Consider the following 24,956-nt stretch of genomic DNA (forward strand, 5'->3'; position numbering starts at 1 on the left):
ATGTAATTAAGTCGTAGAATTATTGCATATTTCACAACCGTAACCAAAAGAGAAAGAGAGATACAGGGAGAAACATGCTTATGTAAAAACACAATTGAATTAGATACATTCTAAATAATGCAAAAAATAATGACTGGGATCATGAAAGGTCCCTCACAAGGAGTGCCACACGCCCTAAATTGGTTGGCGACATGGACCTCTTGTTTTGGAGGGATATAGTGATAAAAAAAAAAATTATAACAATATTGAATTTGCCTCCACCCTGTTCCTCCACTATATATGATCATTATGCACACCTTTAAACTTATGTTAGTCTTGTGATTTGTGGATCATATATACCTATAGCTAGAGCAAAATTCAAACCAATACTTGGTAGCTTAATGATCATCTATCCATCTTCGTCACATGATTGTAACTTGCATTATTTTCCAAAAGCTAGTGCCTAAAGGATATATCATATATCATATACATAAATAAATAAAACAAAATAACGATAGTAAAGCAGAAGAATGCAAATTTCAAACCTTATCATTTGTCTTAACGGGAAAGGCAGTTAAAAAAACTAACAAAAAGTAGTCATTGAAACAGATGAGGTTAGGTGTAAGGAATATTTGGGCCCCAAACCATGTTCCAATTTTGGGCCCCATTTCAAGAGTCCTCAATCGTCACATTCCACCACCCAACGTACACGCCAAGGACAACAGTGAACAGGGATACTAAGATATTTTTTTCCCATATACAACACTTCCTCTAAACACATCTTCAATTCAATATTTATTTTATGTATAAGTTCCACATTCCCCCTTTATTTCTGTTTAATCTTCACTTACTCATCTCCCACTAAGATTATTCTAGCCGAGTCACTACCAATAAGATAACAACAAGCCAAAGAAACAAATGCGCTGAGAATGGATTAATTTGACGTATAAATCCAAACCAAATCCCACTAATTACATTTATTAAATCATGATTAAGCGAACTACACGTATATCCCTTTCTTAGAATGGTTCGTCTTGTCTTTTTATAGTATTTTTACAAGACTTTTCATGTAATATTTTTTTATAACATTATCTTCTTCTTGTTTTTTTTTTCTCTATGACGTTAATTGTTATATATATTGCACTTTTTTTTTATAACTTTTTTACTTTTATCTATCGTTTATTTTATTGTATAAACAAAAAACTATATAAATACAATTTCTCTTTTATAATCAGCATTATCTGCAACGTACCATCTCTTCTTAGTATCTAAATTCGATTAGCAGTCATATCGGATCATAATTATTCTTTTATTATCAGTAATTAAAAAAACCACTACCTAAAGTAAGCGTTGAAATTTAAATTCTACCAGGACAAAACATAAAAAGTAAAATTTTATCTCACAAATCGATTGACTTGGAAACCGTTGGATATATCTTCCCTTCTAACTTTGGTGATTAGGTCTTAAATCCTATGAATTGATAGAATAGATTATTATCAATGGTTGTGAAGTGTGATGGTGTCACATTATCATAATAATTTTAAACAACTCACGTGGATATTAATATTTAATGATGAGCTGGTTAATTATAAATTAACAACAACCTAGAACTATTTGCCAATTAATTAGGCACAACTTAATGTTCTAATTTACATTTAAAAAAGTTTCAAACTATCCTACTCAATTGATTATTATGCTTCTATAAATATTGGCTCAATAGTTTACGTAAGAGGAAAACGATGGGAGGGCAAAGTTGGTGGCTTGTAGTTTCAGTACTTTATCCAAAACTTTTAATGCAAACTTCAAACACGAAAAGATCCAATTACATTCAATTAGTTGCGATTAAATAGGTAAGGGAGTTTAAGACGTGCAAAGGTTCTAATCTGAAATGATCATGCCAAATTTCGTCAATTGGAATGGACTTGTGGACAATCATAGCATGGACGAAAAGACAAAGGAGTCAAAGCTTACTCAAAAAGCTTGGAAGGAGCTTAACGATGGAAATGACAATCATACATATGCTTTACAGCTTTCCGCTTCTTTGGTGAGGATGAGATCGAGCGACGTCGTTTTTTCTAGTTAGTTTCACTTTGCCATCAACATTCAGAGCCTATAGCCCTACATTTCCATCTCTAGCTATTTCAAAAAATAAAGGATAAACACGCGTGGCAAACCTGTCATTTTTTTAATAAAAAAAAAACCATATACTTTAAGTGGTTTTTTCAATTACGCATACTTCTTTTCATCACAAAAATAATAATAGAAATAAACAGAGCTAGCTCACAGACTGATTGCTCCAAGTAAAACCTCCCTGACAATGAATCCAGTAGTAGCATATTACTGGATTATTATATGTAAAGTGGGATTATACCCAAAACTTGATGCCTTCATGACAGTCATCTTTCCTTTGATTTAAACCAATTGTTAATGAATATAGCCTGAGGTATCCAAATCTATGGATTAGGCCATAATTTCAACTTATTATTATTATTATTATTATTGTATAGGTTAGTTAAATATTTGGTGGTTCTTTTCATGATGCATAATAAATAACCAATGGACAAGGAGTTTTAGTGGAAGCACTGAGGCCCTTAGGCACGGGCCATACTTATGTGACATTATATATAAATTAATTGATCCAAATCAGAGAGGGCATAAGTGTCGCCAGCCTAACTAATAGAGCTGCATGTAGATACCTACTGAAATGAATGGGAAAATGTTGGAATCTATTGTCACAACATAAAACGAGAACAAAATGGAATCAAGTGAAGAGTACGTGTTCCCTTCTCGGAGGAAAATATTCACTTTTGGCCGTTCCCCTAATCTCATATATAAGTTTGTTGTTTTGGCTTTGCTAAGCTTTTGTAGTTAATTAATCTCAACGAAGTTGTTCTAAGTTAAACACGTAGGATTTGATTATCACTTTGGCTAGAAACTAAAAGAAAATGCGCACACTCACATATTATATTAGATGAATAAAGTGGTTACAATGTATATGCACGAAGAAACTAATTAATTAAACATACGTGTATGCATGTTCAGAATACATAAAATTAAATACTAAAAGGAACCAAACAAAAAGTTACATGCTTAATTATTCATGATTTTTTGTCGTGGGCTGCTTTAGAAAGGATGTCTCTTGAAAATATTATAGCTGCCTAATTAGTACATTAAATCTGACCCGTAACTGTATTAGGGGAGAAATCTAATCAGTACACATGCCATTTACGTAGTCACAATCATAATCATAATAATCACATTTATTAATTATTTTTGTAGTGAATGTCATTCGTTTAGTCCTTTATATGCATATTTAATTCATCCAAAAAAAGTTCCTCGAAAACTACAAGAATTTTAGTTAAAATGATTTTAACTAAGAACCTTTAGAGATTTTGAAAAAAGTTGTTCTTTGGAGAGCACGATACAAAGAAAGTTGTAAACTGCTTTATCCTTTTCATTTTCTTCATGATTGTCAGTCTTTAATTTTTATCTTGAATCTTTAAGCCTAAGTTCCAGCAAAATCATTTTAAATTGTTTGAGAGGAAATTATCTACAATAAAAAAGTATCCCTGAATTACTATATTTATACGTAGGTAGAGCACACTATTACACTTTGAATTTAAGGATTTATTTTATATATAACTGAGTATACAAATATATATTTTCAATAAAATTTGAGTTTTTTCAATTGATATGATGTGATGACACAATTAAACTTGTAGAACTGAACTATGCGACAAGACGACAAAACAAAATGAAAGCTGCAAAACCACCAAATTAAAGACCTCAAAAGAGAAAAAGAAATTCACTCAATAAGACCGCTTTAAAAAAGGATAATAAAAGCACATAGTTGATTAGGTGCATTTGTCATGTTGGGGATTTGGCTTGTTTTGAAGAACAACACTAATATTAATAAGCTTAAGTTCGACGGAGAAGTAAGGAACTTGTGGATACTGATCCCCACTAACAAACGCCGATATTCAAATTGAAGGATGTCTGTCATGTTCCACCAAGTCACTAATCCTCCCCTCTCTCTTTCTCTCACCCTCATGAATCCCATAATGATTACATTCAAATGCATGCATTAAGTAATACTGCATAAGATGGTGGTATGTTGTAAATTAAATCGAAATAACGAGTAAATTTCAAATTCATCCTTATATATATATATATATATATATATATATATATATATATATATATATATATATATATATATATATATATATATATATATATATATGAATTTGCTACAATACTCCCACTACTTTTTATGAAGGTGTAAGATATCAACCTACATCTTTTTGAATTGGACAAAAAAACCATTTCCTTGTTTTAAGATTAATTCAATTTGTGGGTATTCAAGTAATTTTCTTTTATTGTTTTTCTCCCTCTTTCTCACTATGTTCATTCGAGGTCTATGGAAATTGGGGTCGACGCACGCATTGCATCTGGGACATGTTGTCTGGGCGGTTGAAGGTGAAATTGAGGGCCAGGTTTAGAGTCAACGATTTTCGGGTTAATCTAGACATAGGCTTCAATATTGCAGACAATGAAATACTAACCGACACCATAGCCAACATTTTCCCCCTTTGGATTCAAATACCAAAGATCTGCAGCAAAGTGGCCAACCCTTTTAATACGTATAAATGGATAGAAAGTCTTCATTTTAAGAAGTTGCAATTTTTTGTTGGTTAATTTTGATTCAATTGTACCCTTTTCACATTTGTTCATATAAAAAATTAATTGGATTTTTGTTGCTTTTATAAACTCCTCTGCCTCAAAGCGTATAGTTATTTTGATCCTTGGCAGATTTAAATAAATCTATATTGAGATTTTTGTGTGTCGTTTAAACGGTTCTGGCATAATCATTATTTCTTAGATTGTAAATTTGCAAAACAAATTCCCAACTGCACCATATGGGTTTACTCATCTAGAGAAAGAAATTCCAAATTGTGGGCTATCTTTAAAGGGTAATGATTGAGAACGAGCTTATGCTCTTCGGTGCAGAAAGAGAGCATATAAAGAATAACAAAAAAGATTTAGACACGAGTACTTTTACCACAACGTTTAAGCATGGAAGTGTGGGATGAAAGCTCCCCTTTCTTTGGACGATAACTCAAAACAATGAACCATGGTGAGAAAGAGAGAAACGAGAGCTGCAACAAGTAATTTCCAAGTACTCACGAGTCACGAACCGTCGTGGGAAAGAGAGAGGAAAACAGTAAAGAGAAATTACTTGAATACCCACAAATTGAATTAACCTTAAAATACGGAAATGGGTTTTTTGGTCCAATTGAAAAGGTGTATGTTGCTATCTTACAGCTTCATAAAAAGTAGTGGGAGTATTATACCAAATCTCATATATATATATATATATATATATATATATATATATATATATATATATATATATATATATATATATTGTAAAACCAGATATGACCAACATATATAACTAGTATACGGCTACTACACGAGACCATCATCATCACTATGACAATAAATATAAGGAAGGAAAAATATGAAAGCAAAACTGGCTAAAAAAAGATAATGAACTAGGGAAGAAAGGGAGGGGCATAAAATTGCGAAGCAAAGGGATCAACATCATGACTTTCCCTATTAATTACAACTTTTTTTATATGAATATTTTATCCTAAGCCAGTAATGTTGTAAAAAAAAAATACTAATTCAATAATGTTTCATTGTTTCAACAATTTTTTTAGAAAAAGATCTTACTATGAATACATATTTCTAGTTTTTTAAGAAGTATACCAACAATATAGAACAAATGTTTTTTTTTTTATGTTACTCTGTAGCACTTTAATTTTTATATAAAATTTTGTCCAAAAAACATACTAGTATATAATATGTATATAAGTGTAATAATGTAAAAATATGTAGAAAATAATATGCAAAAGTATTTATTTTGTCTTCAACTTTTGCAATCTTTAAGCTGCTGGCAACATAAACATGGTTTCTTGATGCCGGAACCACAATCACTGTCGATCTTTAACTTAGACGGCAAATAGATAAAGATGTGTAGATTGCAGAGTTTTGTTGTTCACATTCCGTGTAGACCGGTCTATCATCCATTTGAACAAACCCCACACAATTATTTGATTTTTCAATTATATAGACCAATTTATTAAAGAAGCAAAGATTGGATTTCCACAAAGAAGAGAGAGGGAAAAAAATAAACTTAAAAGGAAAAAAAAAACAACTAACATCCTCCCGCTATTTTCCGCACTGTTATTTTAGCATCCAACTTAAAAAGTACTAACGACATTTTTAAGATGGAAGAGTTGTTCTGCTGTCACGTTTTATTAGAAACTTTATTGACTATAACAGTAAAAACAGGCATAGTATTCAATGATTGATTAATTGCATATAGTAGAACATACTTAGAAACATTGAAAGCCGTACACTTCAAGCTATTTGGATTATGTCTTGTCAATGAGTAATATGACAAATAAAAATACATAAAAATAAAACTAATAAAGTCAATAAATAATAATGATTGATGAGTCTAATTACAATTCTCTCTCTCTCAATTTGATTGATCTAACATGAAAAAGGATCCTCATTCCAGTTCAAGTATTGAGATTTTGCGATTTCGGGTACTGATATTGATCTAGTTAAATTTTAATCATACCCTCTTAAGACTGTTAATTTGTCCTTTTTTATTGGTATATAGGCTTTTTTTGGCGATAATGGACAAATGAGAACTCAAGAACTATACGTCTTAAACTTAAAACATGAATAGTTAATTGCATTGTACTTTTATTTGGGTTGTTTAAATTACATTACTTTATCTGTTCTTTCAAAAATAACATTGTTCACGCTTAGTTTTTTTTTTTTTTTATAAAAAAAACCAACGTTAAATAAAAGAATTATTAAGATTTCCTTAAGTGCAGTGTGCCAGTGTGTATTTTAATTTAAAAATAAAGTCCGACGTCAAGGATTAGTTGAAAATTAACTGTTTGAATTTAATGAAATACAAACATACAAATAAAAAATAATTATGAATTTTAAAATTTAATTTTTAAAATTTGTTAAAAATACAAAGTTGTTATAATAATAAATTTGTTAAAATGCATGTTTCCTTAATTATTATCATTTATTATTACTAGTTACTACATAACCTTTATTCTAAAATTTACATAAATAAGGCTTTAATACAATTTGAAACAAACATTTAAAAAAAAAATTAATTACTAGGATGTATCAGCCACCAATAGGAAATATTGAATAGGTTGACGAAGGTGGCAGTAACTGTGTGATACAGTGAATCCCAAGTTCCATTTTTTTTTATCTTCCTTTTTCTCCAATTACAATATGCTAACTCAAGTTAAAATGTCACTTCTTTTTATAAAAAAAAAAAGAAGAAAAAGCTATCGAATATTTAGTGGCGGTTAAGCGATCTGTAACTGTTGTTTGCTTTTGAGTCTTAATCCTAGCACGTCTAAGAAAATTTTAGCCGCTGCATTCAACAAATACGTATACGAGGTTGCTTCTGCACAGTGCACAGCTCCCTTGCCAACAGCTTGGTGTACTACTATCTTTCTTCTATCCTTTGAGCGAAATGTGAAATGTGATAAAAGGAAAAAAAATCCATAGATCAATTCCATCGTCTCCATCCCGTACGAACTACGAGATCACCTGTGACGTCCTGGTTGATCCAAAACTTAATTCCTTGTCTTCGGGAATCAAACAGAATTGGAGAATATCTTTGAAAGAAAACCAAAGACAGCAAGGTTAGGACAAAAGAATTCGAATCAATATAAGAGAAATATTTGGCGTAATTTTGCAATCATCCTAAATTAATTCAACAATATTGTATTTGTTATTTAATCATACGTATGGTTATGTGGTGTTAACAAGTTCTAATTTTAGTAAAGTAGTAAAATATTAGTATAAAAGAATCTCTCAATGCGGTAAGGTAAATTTTGATGTGAAGCAAATTTTCCATCAACTGAAAGTCAACGCAAGGTAGTTTGTTCGAGGGGATCTAACTCATTAATTTGTTAAGTAGAATGTGTGATTGTGTGAGGTATTACAAGTCTTTTTTATATTTATTTTTAATTTCTATAAATAAATAAAAAGTATAGGATACTTTTAGTCAAATCTACCTATTAATTCATTCATTGTCAAGTATACCAAATTATTACAAGTATTAAAATTAAAACGAAAATTCGTATTGAGTCCACATGAACTTTATTTGTATTTAAATTGATGTATTTTCAATTTTCAAGCAATTAATAAATTGAATTAAAATTTTAAGATATGGAAAATTAAAAGTAAATTGATATAAAATTAAACAAATTATCTAAAATAGACAAGAATAAGAAAAACAAACACTTTGGGATTGTGATGTGAAGGTTGATACAGAATGCGAATATATTGGTGCTTAAATTCCCAAAATTACTCTCGATGTAATGTTAATTATTTTTCTCTATTTAATTTTATTTTAATTTACACCTACATCTATTCATATACTTTAATCATGATTCCTTAAGTGAAAAAGTCTAATTTACCTAATTTTTCTCCTAATCCCTTAAGAGAATAAACTAAGCAAATTGCATTAGAAACGGATATGCATGAAACAAGTTAAGCAATATCATTCTATCCCTAAACATGAATCATTTAGATGTCATTTCCCAGTTCTTAGAAGATAAACATTTCTCAATGCCTAAATCCTAAAACAGATACATGAATATGGGTGATTAAATCACAATCAATAAAACTAAGCATAGAAAAGAGACAATAGAAATTAAAATAACATTAAATAAATAGTAGAAAAAAATTACATCACAATCGTTTGGTTGCTAGGCTCCAAACAATGAGGGGGTTTAACCTCTCATTGTCATGGGAGACTTTGCACTTGCTAGGATTGATCGGGAGAGAAGAAGAACAATACAGATGGAGATGGAGGAAAGAAATGTCTCCAAAAGGTTAGTTTCCCCTATTTGGGAAATTCTAATTTTGTGGGATTTCTCTCGATATTGGTGTATCTTTTTCCTTTGTCTCTTCCTCTTTTTATAGGTGAAATCAGCTTAAAATTTACACATGTGACCATTGACTCACTCACTTAGCGCGTGGCTCGTGCTAAACATGCTTTCACGTGATAGCTGATTTCTCCATGTGAATTTTGTACATTGAACGAGTGTTGCACACTGAGCGAGAATCTTCAGATCTCTAAGTTTTCTTCCAAGCTTTATTCTATGTTTCTGCAGTAAATATAATATCAAAATATTATAAATTTCCCAAATTAAACACGTGTTGATCAATAATTTGAATGATGTTAGAATTCTCATTATTCACATAAAAATGAGTAATAAAATAGAAGAAATCTAATAATTTTTGTAAGATTTAATCATCAAATATACCTATGTACCGCAATTATCACCACTTCACAAAGAGGCCGAAAAATGGATTTATTTACAAAACAGTAATTGGAAGATTTAAATGTTGTTTTCTCTCAAATCTAAAAAAAATAGTCTTCTAATTGAAAAATTGTTTACTTTTGTCTTATTTTGTAATTCTATGTGTATCTTTTGTAATATTTTTGGTTGTTACGGATAAAGACAAAAGTATATTATTTCCAAATTAGAAACTAAAAAGTTACTTTGAAGAAATTTAAAACAAAATGTAACCTAAATTTTAGTGAACAAAATTATATTTAAATCTAATTGACAAATATTTTTTCATCTTAAATATGTAATTAATGTTTATCATATTTCTATCATATCACGTATTAGTTTTTATATTTATATTTGTTTCTCTTTCGCTTCGCAACAAAGGTGTCACTAATTATTTTTGTTGACCTATAGCGTGAACAGGGTTAAGCAAGGTTCTCCAACAATCATCATGCTTGCCTGGCTTGTTTGTGTGCCCAAAATCTGCAACCCAAAAAATCCCAATCAGTTTCACAACGTAAACACTTATTGTTAGCTTATATTTAATTTGGTTGCAAAGAACACTGGGCAATCAAAACTCAAAAGAATAATTTAATAACTTAGTTATAAGCTGAGTCTGAAGAGCACTAATGGTCTGTTGGTGGCATCCTGGCCCCGTCTATGATTCCAAATTTGACGAGAGGTAATGGGCGTGTCGGCATTCACACATATGTCTGTCCTCTACTTTTTTTTTCCTTACTTGCAATGGCACACAAACCTAATCATGTTATGCATCATGATTCATTAACTTCATATATGTTCCACTAGCAGCATTTCTTGCTATTACTTTTCAGATTCCAATTGGTTGCCCTGGCTAATCCAAATCTATGAGCGACAGAAAGTTGGATTGCCCGTGTTTTTTCACAAAGAATAAGATACTAGACGAGGGTGTAGATTTTATTTTTTCAAATGATCAAACTAAAGTTCGAATATCTATAACTTCGTACATTTTACTTTAAACACATCACTAGGCCGATCCTAGTGAGTGTAACGACGAGTGTAGAGATGATACTGATATTCTTGATGCAGACTAAAATTCTCGTGAATAAATTAAAAGAATGAGAATAATAAACAGAAAAAACGGCAAGTCTTTGCTTCTACCACTTGGGATTGTGAAATATTACGGTAGGACATGTTGTCGTTTTTCTGGTCAACATGAAGAGACAGATTAAGAATCGGAAAGCCAAAAAATAAATGTGAAAAAATATTTTTCAACAACAAATTTGAACAAAGATTTCTACGATAAAGATAAAAAGAGAAAGAGAAAATCGTTGATAAGATAAATGATGTGATATAAAAAAAAATAATGTTTCAGGTAATGCTGTGCACATATGTTGTATGAATAATATTGTGCGTTATACTATTCATGTAAATGTAAAAACAATTTATTATATATAATAAATTTATTAATTTAAAAAACAATTATTTTAAAATAATTTAAATTATAATTTATAATTAAACTACAGTATAAAAAATTATTTTACATTATTAGTACATAAATATTAAACTCATTCATATAATTTAATTTTACAAGAATGCATGTTTTCATTTTTAATTTATATTAAATGCAAAAACATTTTAATGATTAAAGTTCACATGATGTAACCAATAAGATTGACACAAATAATAACTTATATTTTTCAATAAGTGGCTCAAGTTAAAATTCCTAATTGATCTGCTTTCAACAAAAATAATTTTATGGTTAAAAAAAACATGACGTATGGAGGAAAAATTTACAGACTCGATGTCTAAAGATCGCTGGCACATTCAACAAATTAACTTATAACGATAAAGAGCAAATATTCCTTGGTAAATTATCATCAACCGTTGATCACAACCTCTAGCATCTCCATATATAGTTTCCATTTCCCTCCATCGCTCGCCATGATGACCATGGCGATAACTTCATGATCTGAGGCTAAAAGAAAGAGCATCAGAACCCAGAAAAGTGCGGGGCTGCACTAGGGTCATTTCTGGGGTGTGCTTTCGTTTTTCAACCTAAGCCATGTAGCTATCACATTCACAGCAACTGCACTTCAATTGTGAATATTTCATTTTTCCTCTGCAATCATTCATTCCCCACTAGTTCCAAGCTTACGAGAACTGGTACCACACACCACTAGACTCAACTCAACAGAGCAATATTCGTGGTGCATTACCAATTTACCATGAAAAAAAAACGACACAATCTCACTAACAATAATAGCCTCGTAAATATCCCACAAAAGACAGTACATAGCAAACTTGTCACTTCAGGGGGATTTGTAAATGTTGTGTACAACTACGAAATTAGTACTATGTCATCATAATATGTGACAAATTGAAATGCGTGATTACATGAATAGCACAAAAAAATCTGACCTAGCCACTCAGGTGTGGTATTGGTGGACACTAGACAGCACACCAGCTTTCCTAATGTTACCGTGTCCTATGTGTTATGTTTCCCAAGATAAGAAATATAATGGTATCAACTGGGATTAAATCTAAAAAAGAGGTTAGCCTCTCACAACTTGATGAATTAAAGTTTAAATTTTGATTAGGAGATATATTTATATTTAGCATCCAATGTTGTTTCAAACAGAATTATCTCAAAAAATAAATGTGAGAAAAAAAAAAGAAATATAAGGATACATACTGATATTGCTTAGTATTACTTAGGAAACAACAGAAAGGAAACAAAACAAGCTAGGATATGATATATGTGGAGGATGACTGGATGATCAGTAGGAGTAGTGGGTAGAAAATAACAAATGATGAACATCACAGATGTTTGGTGATGGGGAGACATAAAAATAGGTAGCTGACGACAATGGTGGATATAATTGAGGGCCCCTTACAATTGCATTGCTAGCTCTGTGTTCAATTGGAATGTCCTATGGATTTGGCCACAGATATACCCATATACACGACCTGTGGTAGTCACACCATTCTGATGTGTCTTAATCACATGAAAGCTCCATAGCTCCAACCCATCCATTCCCTGGTTTACGAGTTGGGATGACCAGAAATATCCTTTTATTCCTATATCTTGGGATAGTCTGGTGTCTAGTCTTCACTTTTTTTTTTTTCCTTTTGACATGCATTTAGGTTAATTATTAATTTGGTTCCTAGCTTATTTTAAATGATTTAATTTGATTCTCAAATTTTTAAAATATTCATTTGATTTTTTAAATTATTAAAAATAAGAAAGGTTTAATATAGTCTTTAAATTCTAAAAATGAATCAATTTCATTTCTAAATTTTTAAGGATTTGAGGATTAAATTTAATTATTTTTAGAAAATAAATTGATTTATTTTTAAGAACTTGAAGATCAAATTAAATCTTTTAAAAATTTAAAGAAGGACGTGCTTAAATAATTAAAAGTGATTTTTTAATATTATCAATACATACATAGTATTTAACAAATAATTTATATTTATTAATTCTTTAATTTAATTAACTAATGCTTTAAGGTGCGGTGGTCCAAAATAAATTGTTTTTTCTTATATTTCTGTATTATCCAAGATATGTAAAAAAATCACAATTTGACAATGATTATACAGTGATTTGTGAAGTTGAAAATATTATTCAAAAGATCACAATTAGTGTTTGTTTCCCCCAACATAACATCATCCAGTCCTTCCAACTTCCGTAAAAATTCAACAATGGACTCTTTTTTTTTTTTTATACCGATTTTCTTACAATTCACAAAAAAATAAAGATCAACACCACCTTCTTATATATAATCCGTTGTGTAAAGGAAGCAACCGACATTTATTCTATATATGAATTAATACATAAAAAATTATCAACTTTTTGGAGGTCAATTTTCAAGTTTGTACAAAACCAGGATCATGTGGTTACATCGAAGTTTGGGGGTCAATTTTCAAGTTTTAAATTATCAATTTTTTTTTTTATTGAAAACATTGTCTTACAAACATTTTAAAATTATTGCAAATCATTTAATAGATTCTTTAATTAAGTTTTTTAAAAAATCAAACACACCCGAACTTTTAGCAAAGATCATAAATTAATATTTTTAATATCAAGCCCATCTAAAGATGATTGGCAGACTAAAATACTTAAATACGAGTAAGATAAAATAAAATAAATTACCATCTCGAATATTTTTAATGAAATGAAAATTTTCTATTATATTTATCTAATTTATCTAATAAGTGTATAACATAATCCAAAATTTATGGATCCTATGTATAACTTATTTCAAAGATATTTAAGCAAACATGATTACTTTTTGCTCAATGAATAATAAAGAAAAATGCGTCACTTATTGTCACGAATTATACGAAATTCATTAAATAGCTTATCAAAATTAAGTATAAATCATATCAAAAGTAACGGCATTAGTTTCAATCGTGATCATGTTCATACAAACAAAAATAAATGCAATGCAAAAAAAAAAAAGTGCTTATATTTTTCACTAACAGTGCACATAAAATTTCACCATAAATAAAAATAGATGAAATTACGAAACGAAATGCGGAAGTCCAATGCAAATCGATGTCTCCAAAAATAACCAGCTCAGAATTATTACCGTTGGCATTAACTGTCTTGAGAGTATGTGTACATACTTGTAATTTGAAATTCTCGAGACTCAACTCAACTCTTAGCAGGTTGTTAAAATCGAATCTAAAAACATCGGCAGGCAAAATAAACTTCCCACCTAGCTCTGTTCTACATATCATAAAACCAAGACTCCAAAGCAGCACCCACAGAAACACAAGACAGAAATAAAGTAACAGATGGATCAAGTCTAGAAGACAAAACAAAGAAAACACAAATACAACAAGGTTTTAAGAAGAAAAAAAAAATATACCTAACAGAAAATTTTACAATGATAATTACTTTAAAAATCATATCAACGATTATTTATGATTGAATAATAATATAAAATTATTTTACATTATTTATCCTGTCGGTGTGGATAACCATTAAACTATTTTAAGAAAATACTTGTCAATAGTCTGACAGTTGAAATAAGTTTATGGTCTTATAACATCGGAAAACCGAGAAAATGAGTGTGATTTAGATGTAATAATAAAATGTATGCATAATTTGACAGGAATAAATCTCCGTTGGAAATCAACAATGGCAGCAACTTGCTGCAGAGATAAGACAGAACAAAACAATTGCACTCGCTAGAGAGAAGAAGAGAGGAAGTGAGGCACTCACCAGAGACAACAGAACTCTCTAGCGGGTGCCAGTGTTACAGAAGCATTTGATAGAGAGACCAAACGCAATTATCAGAAAGGCTGAGCAAGGATTGAGAAGAAATGAGTTGGGTTGACATATTATATGCCAAATATTTTTTTTGGAAAATGAAATCCTTAAATATTTAAAATGACCCCCCAAAAAAGGCCCTAATGTCCTGTTCAAAGGGCTTTTTTGGAATCATCCCACAGTGCCACTATCTTGTCAGTTACTATTTCGTCTACTATTCTGTCTGCAGGGGCCGCTACACCCACCTGCTCTGTGCTATGGCAGCAGCCTCTGTAGTAGCCAGGGGCGGCAAAGCCACTATAATAGCACTACAGTGTGCTACTTAAAACCCTGGATGTAAGGAGACTGATATTGGCATGCACTATTTAAGCTACCATTGAAATAACTAAAATGGTTTACTCCCAGACATCAATCCAAAATTTTAGAGTTTTTGGGAGAAATGAAGAACCAAGCAACTAATCCCAATCTATAGGATTAAATCTATCAAGTAGGAGAAAAGCAAAAAGGAGGAGTTTTAATGATGCGAAAAGTTGAAACCCTGAACCAGAAGGCTGTTAAATTTAATGTGGTAGAAAGTGAAGCTAGTTTTATCAAGCTATATAGATATAACAATAAGTCTTTATTTACATTGAAGATAAAGACCGAGTGAACTGTAACGGGTTCACTCTCAACAACTAGTCATGAAACCCAAAACACAAAGCAATATCTTAATGTCATGCCATATATCCATTATCCACAAAAATAAAGTTCTCTCTACGAAGCCAATGCCCTCCAAAACTGAAAAAGACCAAAAATATATTTTTTTCAAAAGAACCAATTACTTGAAGTCAATGTGATGAAAATATTTTAAACCCAGTTTCAAATTTACATAAGAAACACAAAATGCTATAGCACGCCAAAACAACACAAAAATCACACAAGATAACCAAACAGTGAATTTTGGTTAGAGACAACAAATTCCATATCCCAAATACAGTAAATAATGCAATGAATACAAAAAGAATTCATTTACAAGCATATGGAGCTATGGACAGACTGCAAACTCAGAAAGGAATCATTACTGAAATTTATGGAGACTCAAAATAACTATACAGAAATTTTTGCTTATCTAAATCATGCCTACCAAATAATGATTACACTCGTAATTTTGTCAAATCACATGACTTTTTTTGCTTCAATACATTTTTAGTCCCTACAATTTAACACTTTTTTTCATTTTCATCCCTAAAAAAAATCATTTTAGTCCTTACAAAATGTGTTTGTTTTTTTTTTATTCTTAAAGTGCTTTAGATAATGCTTTTTCCTCTATTCAAAGTATTTTTCCACTGTTCAAAGCATTATCTAAAACACGTTAAGGACAAAAAACAAAAAAACACATCTTGCAAGGATTATACAACAACAACAACAACAACAACGCCTTATCCCACTAGGTGGGGTCGGCTACATGGATCAACTTCCGCCATAATGTTCTATCAAGTACCATACTTCTATCCAAACCATTAATTTCGAGATCCTTTTTTATAACCTCTCTTATAGTCTTTTTGGGTCTTCCTCTGCCTCGAATTGTTTGTCTTCTCTCCATCTGGTCTACTCTCCTCACTACAGAGTCTACCGGTCTTCTCTCTACATGCCCAAACCACCTAAGTCTATTTTCCACCATCTTCTCTACAATAGGCGCTACTCCAACCCTCTCTCTAATAGCTTCGTTTCTAATTTTATCCTGTCGAGTCTTACCACACATCCACCGCAACATCCTCATCTCGCTACACGACTTTATTCTCATGTTGCTCTTGACCGCCCACATTCTGTACCGTACAAAATCGCCGGTCTTACCGCAGTCCGATAAAACTTTCCCTTTAGCTTGATCGGTACCTTTGCATCACATAACACCCCCGATGCTTTTCTCCATTTCATCCATCCTGCTTGAATGCGATGATTCACATCCCCTTCAATTTCCCCATCATCCTGTATTACAGACCCAAGATATTTAAACCGTGTGACTTGAGGGATAATATGGTCTCCTATTTTCACCTCTGAGTTAGAAACCCTCCTTCTTTTGTTGAACTTACATTCCATATACTCCGATTTGCTTCTGCTTAGGCGAAAGCCATGTGTTTCTAGAGTTCGTCTCCAAGTTTCCAACCTCTCATTCAACTCCTCCCTCGACTCTCCAAGGAGGACTATGTCATCTGCAAAAAGCATGCATCTCGGCGCTATCTCTTGGATTTGTTCCGTGAGGACATCTAGAATTAAGGTAAAAAGGTAGGGGCTAAGGGTTGACCCTTGATGTAAACCAATTGTGATGGGAAAATCGTCTGACTCTCCACCCTGTGTCCTAACACTAGTCGATACCCTATCATACATATCTTGGATAGCTCGAATATATGCAACCCTAACCCCTTTCTTCTCTAGAGCTTTCCACAAAATCTCTCTAGGCACTCTATCATACGCTTTCTCCAAGTCAATAAAAATCAAGTGCAAGTCTTGTTGGGCCATGCGATATTGCTCCATCACCCGCCGTAATAAATAAATCGCTTCCATGGTCGACCTTCCCGGCATGAAACCAAATTGATTCTCAGTAACTTGAGTCTCCTTTCTTAATCTCCGTTCGATCACTCTTTCCCATAATTTCATGGTATGACTCATGAGCTTGATTCCCCTATAATTTGCACAATTTTGTATATCCCCCTTGTTCTTATAGATTGGCACTAACGTGCTTCTCCTCCATTCCTCCGGCATGCGTTTTGACCTCATAATTTCGTTAAAGAGTTCGGTGAGCCACTCAAGACCTCTATCTCCAAGAGTTTTCCACACTTCAATAGGTATGTTGTCTGGCCCCACTGCCTTACCATTACTCATTCTTTTCAACGCTTCCTTTACTTCCTGTTTCTGAATCCGACGATAGAAATGAAACCAAGAAGGCGGTGAGTGAGGCAAGAGCCCAAGCTTTTGACGGACTATACCAAGCTCTAGGAACCAGGGACGGAGAAAGATCTATATATAGGCTTGCTAAGGGTAGAGAGAGGAAGACTAGAGATTTGGATCAAGTAAAGTGTGTTAAGGATGAAGAAGGCAAAGTCTTAGTGCATGAAAAAGATATCAAGGAAAGGTGGAAGGCGTATTTCCACAACTTATTTAATGATGGATATGGATATGACTCTAGCAGTCTAGACACAAGAGAAGAGGACCGAAACTATAAGTACTATCTTGCAAGGATTATAATGGAAAAAAAATTTACCGGGACACAATCGAAAAAAGTGCTAAATTGAAGGGACCAAAAATGTATTTAAGCCCTTTTTTTTATTAACAATTTGGTATAAGATCCATTGACTACAGTCTATAGGTAATACGGCAATCTTATGCCAAAGGTGACAAACACAAAAAAACACAAAGGCAAACATGAGAGAGATGTATGTGTTTTGAATGGAGAGATAAATTACAAGAACAAATCCAAAAATGAGGAAATATACCATATGAGGATATACCTAGCCGCGGAAGAAGAAAATCAGGAATCAGAATCAGAACAAGTGAATAATGATAAAGCCACAAAGCAAGGAGCCAGCAACCATGAACTATGGGGATAACACTTACCCACTTTATGCAGGGTTAAGGACAAAAGCATAATTTAATAATTATTCAAAAATAAATGAGTTAGCTTTGTCCTCCCAAATTAGAGAAGAAAAACTGGGCATTGGATAGAATGAGATGGAATAGACTCAACAGAGTTCAACCGGTCAGTTCCATCTTTTAAGAATTCAAACAATGACAACTGATGAGATTCCATTACATCCCCTAGCATTTCATTTCTGTTTCTACCAACTGTAGCATAGCCTAAGAGAATAAGATGATGAGAAGGAAAATTCAAGAATAGCTACTAGAATATATCAATATATTAATTGTGCAACTTCCTCACCATAAATGCTATTAGAACTATTCCATATTTGAGGTCATCTTCTAGTAATTGTCACAGACTCAGTATTTGGAAGCAGTCCAAATCAATAGAAGTGAATGTTATCAAAATGCACTATTTCACATCCTGCATAATAGACATTTTGCCTTTTGCAAAACCTTGGCAAATACAACAAAAAGACATCCAAAGAAATCGATCTAACAAACTTCTCTAAAGGATTGAATAAGATACCAAATAAACAATAAAAGAAGAAAGCCAACAAATGAGGGAAATGTTGTAATATTGGTACTATACTTCCTCAATCATAAAATCATCAGCTTCTGGTTTGAGAGTTTGTTAGATGAATACAAACCAAAGGGAAAGATAATTATGCCTTCTTGTTTGATGGGAATATAGTTTACAACTGTCCTGGAGTGTTCATCATTTCCCCCTGGAATTAATAAGAAAAAATTGTAAGAGAATTGTTTCACTTAATTTTAAAAAAAAATCATGAGAAATATGAAAGTACAATTTGATTTCACTTACGTGTTCATCATTAAAGTTATGTTATCTCCTTTAAGAAGGATCCTCCCTGATAAAAATAAAAAATAAAAATAAAAATCCTTCAGAAATGCATGAATGGCAAACACACATAAAACAAAATTTGAGAAACCGAAGCATACCTAATGTCTTTCTGCTCTTCTTCTTGATGCTCACTTCTTCAGCATCATCAAGAACCAAATTCATGTATTCATCAAAACCCTATTTGAAAAACAATAAAATCACATTATCCTTAGACTAACAGCTCAATTGCTCAAATGACCAATATTTTTAACAACGGTATGTTGTATACAACTACCCTACCACAGTTAATTCCCCCAAAGAACTGAAAAAGTTTACAAAATTTCCTGAAGTCAACAAATTTTAGATCACAATGTTTTAGACATGATCATATGAACTCAAATCACAGAATGCGTGAGGAAAATCCACACTTTTTTGACAATATGGAATAAATAGTGCTGGGTAAATTTAAGTGTATGACTAGAAATTTTTTAAAGGAACAACAGAACACCACTGTTAAACTAAATTCCCTCACAATCCAATACAATGATAATCACAGAACACATATGTATTTACACAATTTTTTTTTTTTAAAAAAAAAAACATCACAAGGTCTTTCCGTGTGATGAAGATTTTTCATCTCCTCGCAAGACATTTTAAAGTCGACAAAACAAAATTTTGATGAACACCCATGTAACAAACAAGCATAAAAAATAAGACTCACAATGATTCTGCCTTCAATCCTCAAATCCTTTTGCTCAAATAGCCAAATCTGAATGCGTGCTTTCTGAGTAAATTAACATTAGAGTAAGGGGAATTAGGGAAAACCCAGACGGAATTAACAAACAGACTGAGAGTGGGAGAGGACTTACGCTCTGAAGAAACCTGAAAATCAAGTTCTGACAAAATCATGAAGGGAATGAGGTTAGGTTAGGTTAGAGTTTCAGCAAAAATAAAATTGAAAGCAAAAAGGCATGTGAGAATGGTACAATGGGCTGAGTCATAACCCTCTGAACTTTGGTGCTCGCCATGGCTGCTAAGAGTTAGAACAATTGAAGGAAGGAAGGAAGGAAGTGAGAGCAGAGGTACACAGCTAAAACGTAAAGACTGACTGAAGTGAATGTGTAATTTCCTCCACCAGAGTTTTAACGACTAAAGAGTAATGAATTATATATAATATTTTTATTATTGTATTATAGATATTATGATTATTATTTTCTAATGTACTTCTCATTCATAAATATGTATATAAATATTTAAAAAAAATGTATTAATATGGTTATGAATACTGTAGTATATTCAAATAATTTTATATTTACATAAGTCTTATATTATTTTAATTTATAAGTTTTATATTATTTTGATTTATATAAATGTTTGTTTGAAAAATATACTTCATTTTAATAAAAATAATTTATATTAAATTCTAAAATTACTCATTTCTCTTTTAAAAATATGTTTCCCTCACAAAAGAAAAATGACTTACATTAATTATATAAAAAATATTTGTGGATATTTAAATTTATAATTGTAATAAAAACTAATGATGAATACGAAAGAAAATGATAATGCTTATATAATAGTATAATACTATTTTTGTTTTATTTTATTTTACCTAATGTAAAATTTTCTTTTATGAATTCAAGACGATTTAATTCATTAATAATTTTACTTTCGTATAATATATTCATTCTTATGTATAGAAAATAATTAAGTATTTTATTTAAGGATCTTAGTTAGGATTCCATTCCTACTTATATGCATGAAAATATTTAAAAAAAAAAAAAGTTCAATTGTGAAGAGTTCATGTTGATATTCCACAAATCCGTCAGTGGTAACTATATGAACAATTACTACATATTATTTAAAAAAAATTATAACAGCTCTTCCTGCGTATTAATCTATCAAGTTTCACTTATAATTATCCATAACCACAATGATAATCCGTAAGTGCCTTAATGGTAACTATGAACTCTTCACAATTCAATAATTTCTTTCATATTTTTTTTTATCGGTTCCATTTTACATGTTTACTTTTAATTTCTTTGAACAACTTTTGTTTGCGTTGTCGACGACAAACGGTGGCAAATTCTTCATAGCCAGAATTTTATTTTTTTTGTTTCTTGATTATTTCCACTTAATATGGTCAATTGACATCTTGGAACAGTTAAGTTGCGGAGAGGACGACGATTTTGATAGCATGATGGTCACATTCTCATTACCCATTTATTTTATTATTATAGGGTTTGAAGCGACGAGGCAATTAACTAAGGCTAGGATGTTAGGTTTACTTTCCCTCGTCTGGTTGTTTGGTCAAAGGCTAGGATGCTTAAAGTCTTTCTGACAAGAACCGCCGTAATATATCTTCATTATCTTCTCTATGAAAATAAGAACTCTACCTTTCTGCGAAAATGCCTTACACATTACTGTCTATCTATAGGTAGCCTTGAAATAAGTATCGCATATAGCCACATGCGTACTTTAAATATTGACTTTTCTACACTATGTGCTGACTATTTCATATCCATGGAATGCTTTCAATCGGTAAATAAATAAATAGTCTGTATATTAACTTTTAAATGTATAAAAAATAAAAATAGACACTAAAAACACACAACTAACACTTTCTCTTTTTTTCTAAAAAAAACATTCTCTTTTAAATATATTTTCTTTCATTGGTTAAAATTTAATTAAAATAATGAAATTACGTGTCTAACATCATATTTAATAATTTTCTCTTCTAATTTTATAATTTTCAATAAATTATAACTAGTTAAAGAATGTTTCATAGTACTCTTAAAAATAAATAAAAATATTTAAAGTTCTAAAAATATGACTAGTTTAGGTATAACACATTTTTCTTTTTAGTATAGCACCTTTTTCTTTTCCTAGCACTCGTCAATTTTTCAGTTGTTGACATTTCATATTTAAAGTTGTGAAGTAAGCAAATTGAGTATGTTATTTCAAATTATAAGATACATTTAGTTTATTTTCCATATCTTTTTTCTTTTCTTTCCATATTGACGACTTCTTCATCAAGATTCACTAATGATTGGTCAATCTTTGAATAAACAAAAATATTGAAACAATGCTAATTATATTTATTTTATGTGTATTTCGTTGATGATATATTTATAACTGTATATTAATAATATTCAAATAAGACTTGTCAAACTTTTTAATAAGTACATATAAAAAAAAACGGTTACCTACTCGTTAGAAGCAAAAGCATTCGTGTCCAACTCAAACTCTCTATATAAAGAGGAGGGAATCGACGAGAGTGTACCCACAGTCAAAAAAGTACTTTTGCTACTTATACGATGGCTAAGTGCTTTTCATTCTCTCTCTCTCGTTTTCTGATCTTTTCGTTTGTGCTGCTACAGACACAAACGGGGAATGGGTCAAATGCAACACCGATCAAGTTGAGAGTAGGGGTACCCAAGAAAGATGGTTTCCGCCAATTTGTGGATGTAGTACCTTCGGACTCTCATGAAAAAAAGTACAACGTATCTGGATATTGCATGGATGTTTTCAATGCCGTTGTTACCCGCTTACCTTTCAAGGTTTCTCTTCATATTCAACAACCTTATGGTATTGAATCAAGTGAGATTTCTGGAACATACGATGCACTTCTCCATCAGATCCCAGCAAAGGTTAGTTAATTATTAGTAAATTCATTCATATTTTTGTTATATGCCTTTTTTATTTAGATCAAAATAAAGACAGAATTTGATGACTCTATTTGTTTCTTTACTGAAAAAAATACGATGGAGCAGTACGATGTTGTGGTAGGGGATGTAACAATTCTGGCGAACCGTTCAAATTTCGTAGATTTCACGCTGCCATATACAGGTTCGGGAGTTAAAATGTTAGTACCAGCTCAACATGGGAGGCAACAAGCCATGTGGATTTTCGTGAAACCATTCAGCTGGGAGCTTTGGTTGAGCATAGTCATCATCTCTACCTTCATAGGGTTTTCCATACTCATCATGGAAAGAAATGTAAATGCTCTTCCTGATCACGAGGGTTCGCCAAATCGAGCAAAGCTTAGCCCTGCAACCATCTTATGGTTTCCAATTTCACAAGCCATTCTTCCTGAAAGTAATTAATTATACATATAATGTTAATTAATGTTTTAATTTTCTATAGTTTATCTATGTACACGTGCTTAATTACCGATTTGTATTTTCAGGACAAGTAGTGGCGAAGAACTGCTCGAGATTTGTGTTGATGGTATGGCTTCTATTGGCGTTCGTGCTCATGCAAAGTTACACTGCAAACTTGACTTCTATATTGACTTTGGATCAGTTAAGACCCAGTTTTCTGAACGTAAATGATCTAAGAAAAGGGGGTTATTATGTTGGATATCAAACCGGGTCTTTCGTTAAAGATGTGCTGGTTCATCAATTTAATTTTGACTCGCACAAGCTGAGGGCATACAACACAAGTTCTGAGTATCATGATGCTTTAAAAATGGGAAGCGAAGGTGGGGGTGTTGCAGCTATATTCGACGAATTGCCCTACCTTAAAGTCTACCTTAGAGAATACGGATCCAATTACATCTTGTCGGGCCCAAGATATAGAAATGCTGGGTTTGGTTTTGTAAGTGCTTCAATTCCTCTCTCTAATAATTCTCGTTCTTGAACAATCTTCTGTTTCGGTTCATTTTCTTTGATGCCGGTTGTTTTTTTCTTGTAAGACTAAACTATAGTAGACTTTGTGTGTGTTGCTTTAAAAATGAAGTAGTTTAGTTAATTTTTTTAACATCATATCAGTTATATATACACACACACACACAATGACTGCATTTATCGTTTGTATTGTAATTAGTTATTTTATTCTTATTTTTTTCAGGCATTTCCTTTTAACTCCAATCTCACTGCTGACTTTTCGAGGGCCATCTTGAATGTGACTGAAAGTGATTTAATGAAAGAAATTGAGGAAAAATATTTTGGGAAGAATGATGATATTGGAGGAGAAGAGACGTCTACTGAAATTTCTTCTGCTACTCTAAGTCTCAACTTTCATAGTTTTGCAGGGTTATTCTTGATTACAGGGATTTCTACTTTATTAGCGCTATTGGTCTCAGAAACTGTTATTTGGCAAAGGGCGATTTTGATAGCCAAGGCATACAGTCAGAAGTTTTTGTTCTCCACTCCACCTTCCCCACAAACACGAGTTCATCCAACTCAAGATTCAACGCACGGATCAATAGAGGCCGTTTAATAAGTCCCTTCTCATCAAAGATTTCCTTGCATGCAGATGGAAATTAAATTCTGTATATATGTATGTATGGCTTGGCAAACTTGTAGAACTCGTCTGTGTGTATATATAGTATATGGCAAAAATAATAGGAGGAAAAAGCTTAATTAGGGGGTCATATGTATGAACTTTAGTTGAAGATTATTAATATGCAGACTCTTATCTTGCGCACTTTTTGGACTTTAATTGGATCTCTTACATTTATTTCCATCTATCATATCCCCTTATAATATGATGAAGATACTTTTCTACTTCTCATGCTCAAAAACAAATTTCAAAAAATTTCCTTCTTTGATTCCAAGAATTATTTTTGTTTTCTTTTAATAAAACATATCTTCATTCAAAAATTAAATAATAAATGTTTTTCTAACTTTGATTTTCTTTTGTTATTCAAATTTTAATGACTAAAGTAATTATTAAGTTATCATTATTTTAGACTTTTAATTAAAAAATCGATTTTAACAAACATCATAATATAATTTGTTTTCAAACTTAAAATTTAATTTCGAAAATTATTTACTTTTAAATGAGTTTTTTTTAGTATTTTTTTTTTCAAAATAAATAAACTTTAAGACAACTTCGTGCA

General features: G+C 31.5%; 2 protein-coding genes across 2 annotated transcripts; one reads left to right on the forward strand and one right to left on the reverse strand.

The window, feature by feature from the left end:
• Positions 1-18,669: 18,669 nt before the first annotated feature.
• On the reverse strand, positions 18,670-20,249 carry LOC100306304 (small nuclear ribonucleoprotein E). Its single transcript, XM_003549452.5, has 6 exons — positions 20,098-20,249; positions 19,981-20,007; positions 19,833-19,895; positions 19,231-19,309; positions 19,094-19,139; positions 18,670-18,998 (listed from the first exon to the last, which is right to left on the reverse strand). Exons 1-6 carry the CDS (start codon positions 20,137-20,139, stop codon positions 18,989-18,991), a joined length of 267 nt encoding a protein of 88 aa, XP_003549500.1. The 5' UTR covers positions 20,140-20,249; the 3' UTR covers positions 18,670-18,988.
• Positions 20,250-22,392: 2,143 nt separating this feature from the next.
• On the forward strand, positions 22,393-24,541 carry LOC100807817 (glutamate receptor 2.8-like). Its single transcript, NM_001255505.2, is given in 4 exon segments — positions 22,393-22,761; positions 22,885-23,209; positions 23,301-23,710; positions 23,963-24,541. Coding segments are annotated over 4 exon segments (1,440 nt in total). The 5' UTR covers positions 22,393-22,428; the 3' UTR covers positions 24,335-24,541.
• Positions 24,542-24,956: the final 415 nt, after the last annotated feature.

This window comes from Glycine max, chromosome 17, assembly GCF_000004515.6.
Source record: "Glycine max cultivar Williams 82 chromosome 17, Glycine_max_v4.0, whole genome shotgun sequence".
Lineage (NCBI taxonomy): Eukaryota > Viridiplantae > Streptophyta > Magnoliopsida > Fabales > Fabaceae > Glycine > Glycine max.

Bases quoted from the DNA above. Each gene is read 5' to 3' on its own strand.
- LOC100306304 (XM_003549452.5), bottom strand. From the start codon at position 20,139: ATGGCGAGCACCAAAGTTCAGAGGGTTATGACTCAGCCCATT. The intron at 20,008-20,097 runs GTACCATTCTCA...TGATTTTGTCAG, and splicing joins GGGTTATGACTCAGCCCATT to AACTTGATTTTCAGGTTTCT. The intron at 19,140-19,230 runs GTATGCTTCGGT...TATTTTTATCAG, and splicing joins GAAGAGCAGAAAGACATTAG to GGAGGATCCTTCTTAAAGGA.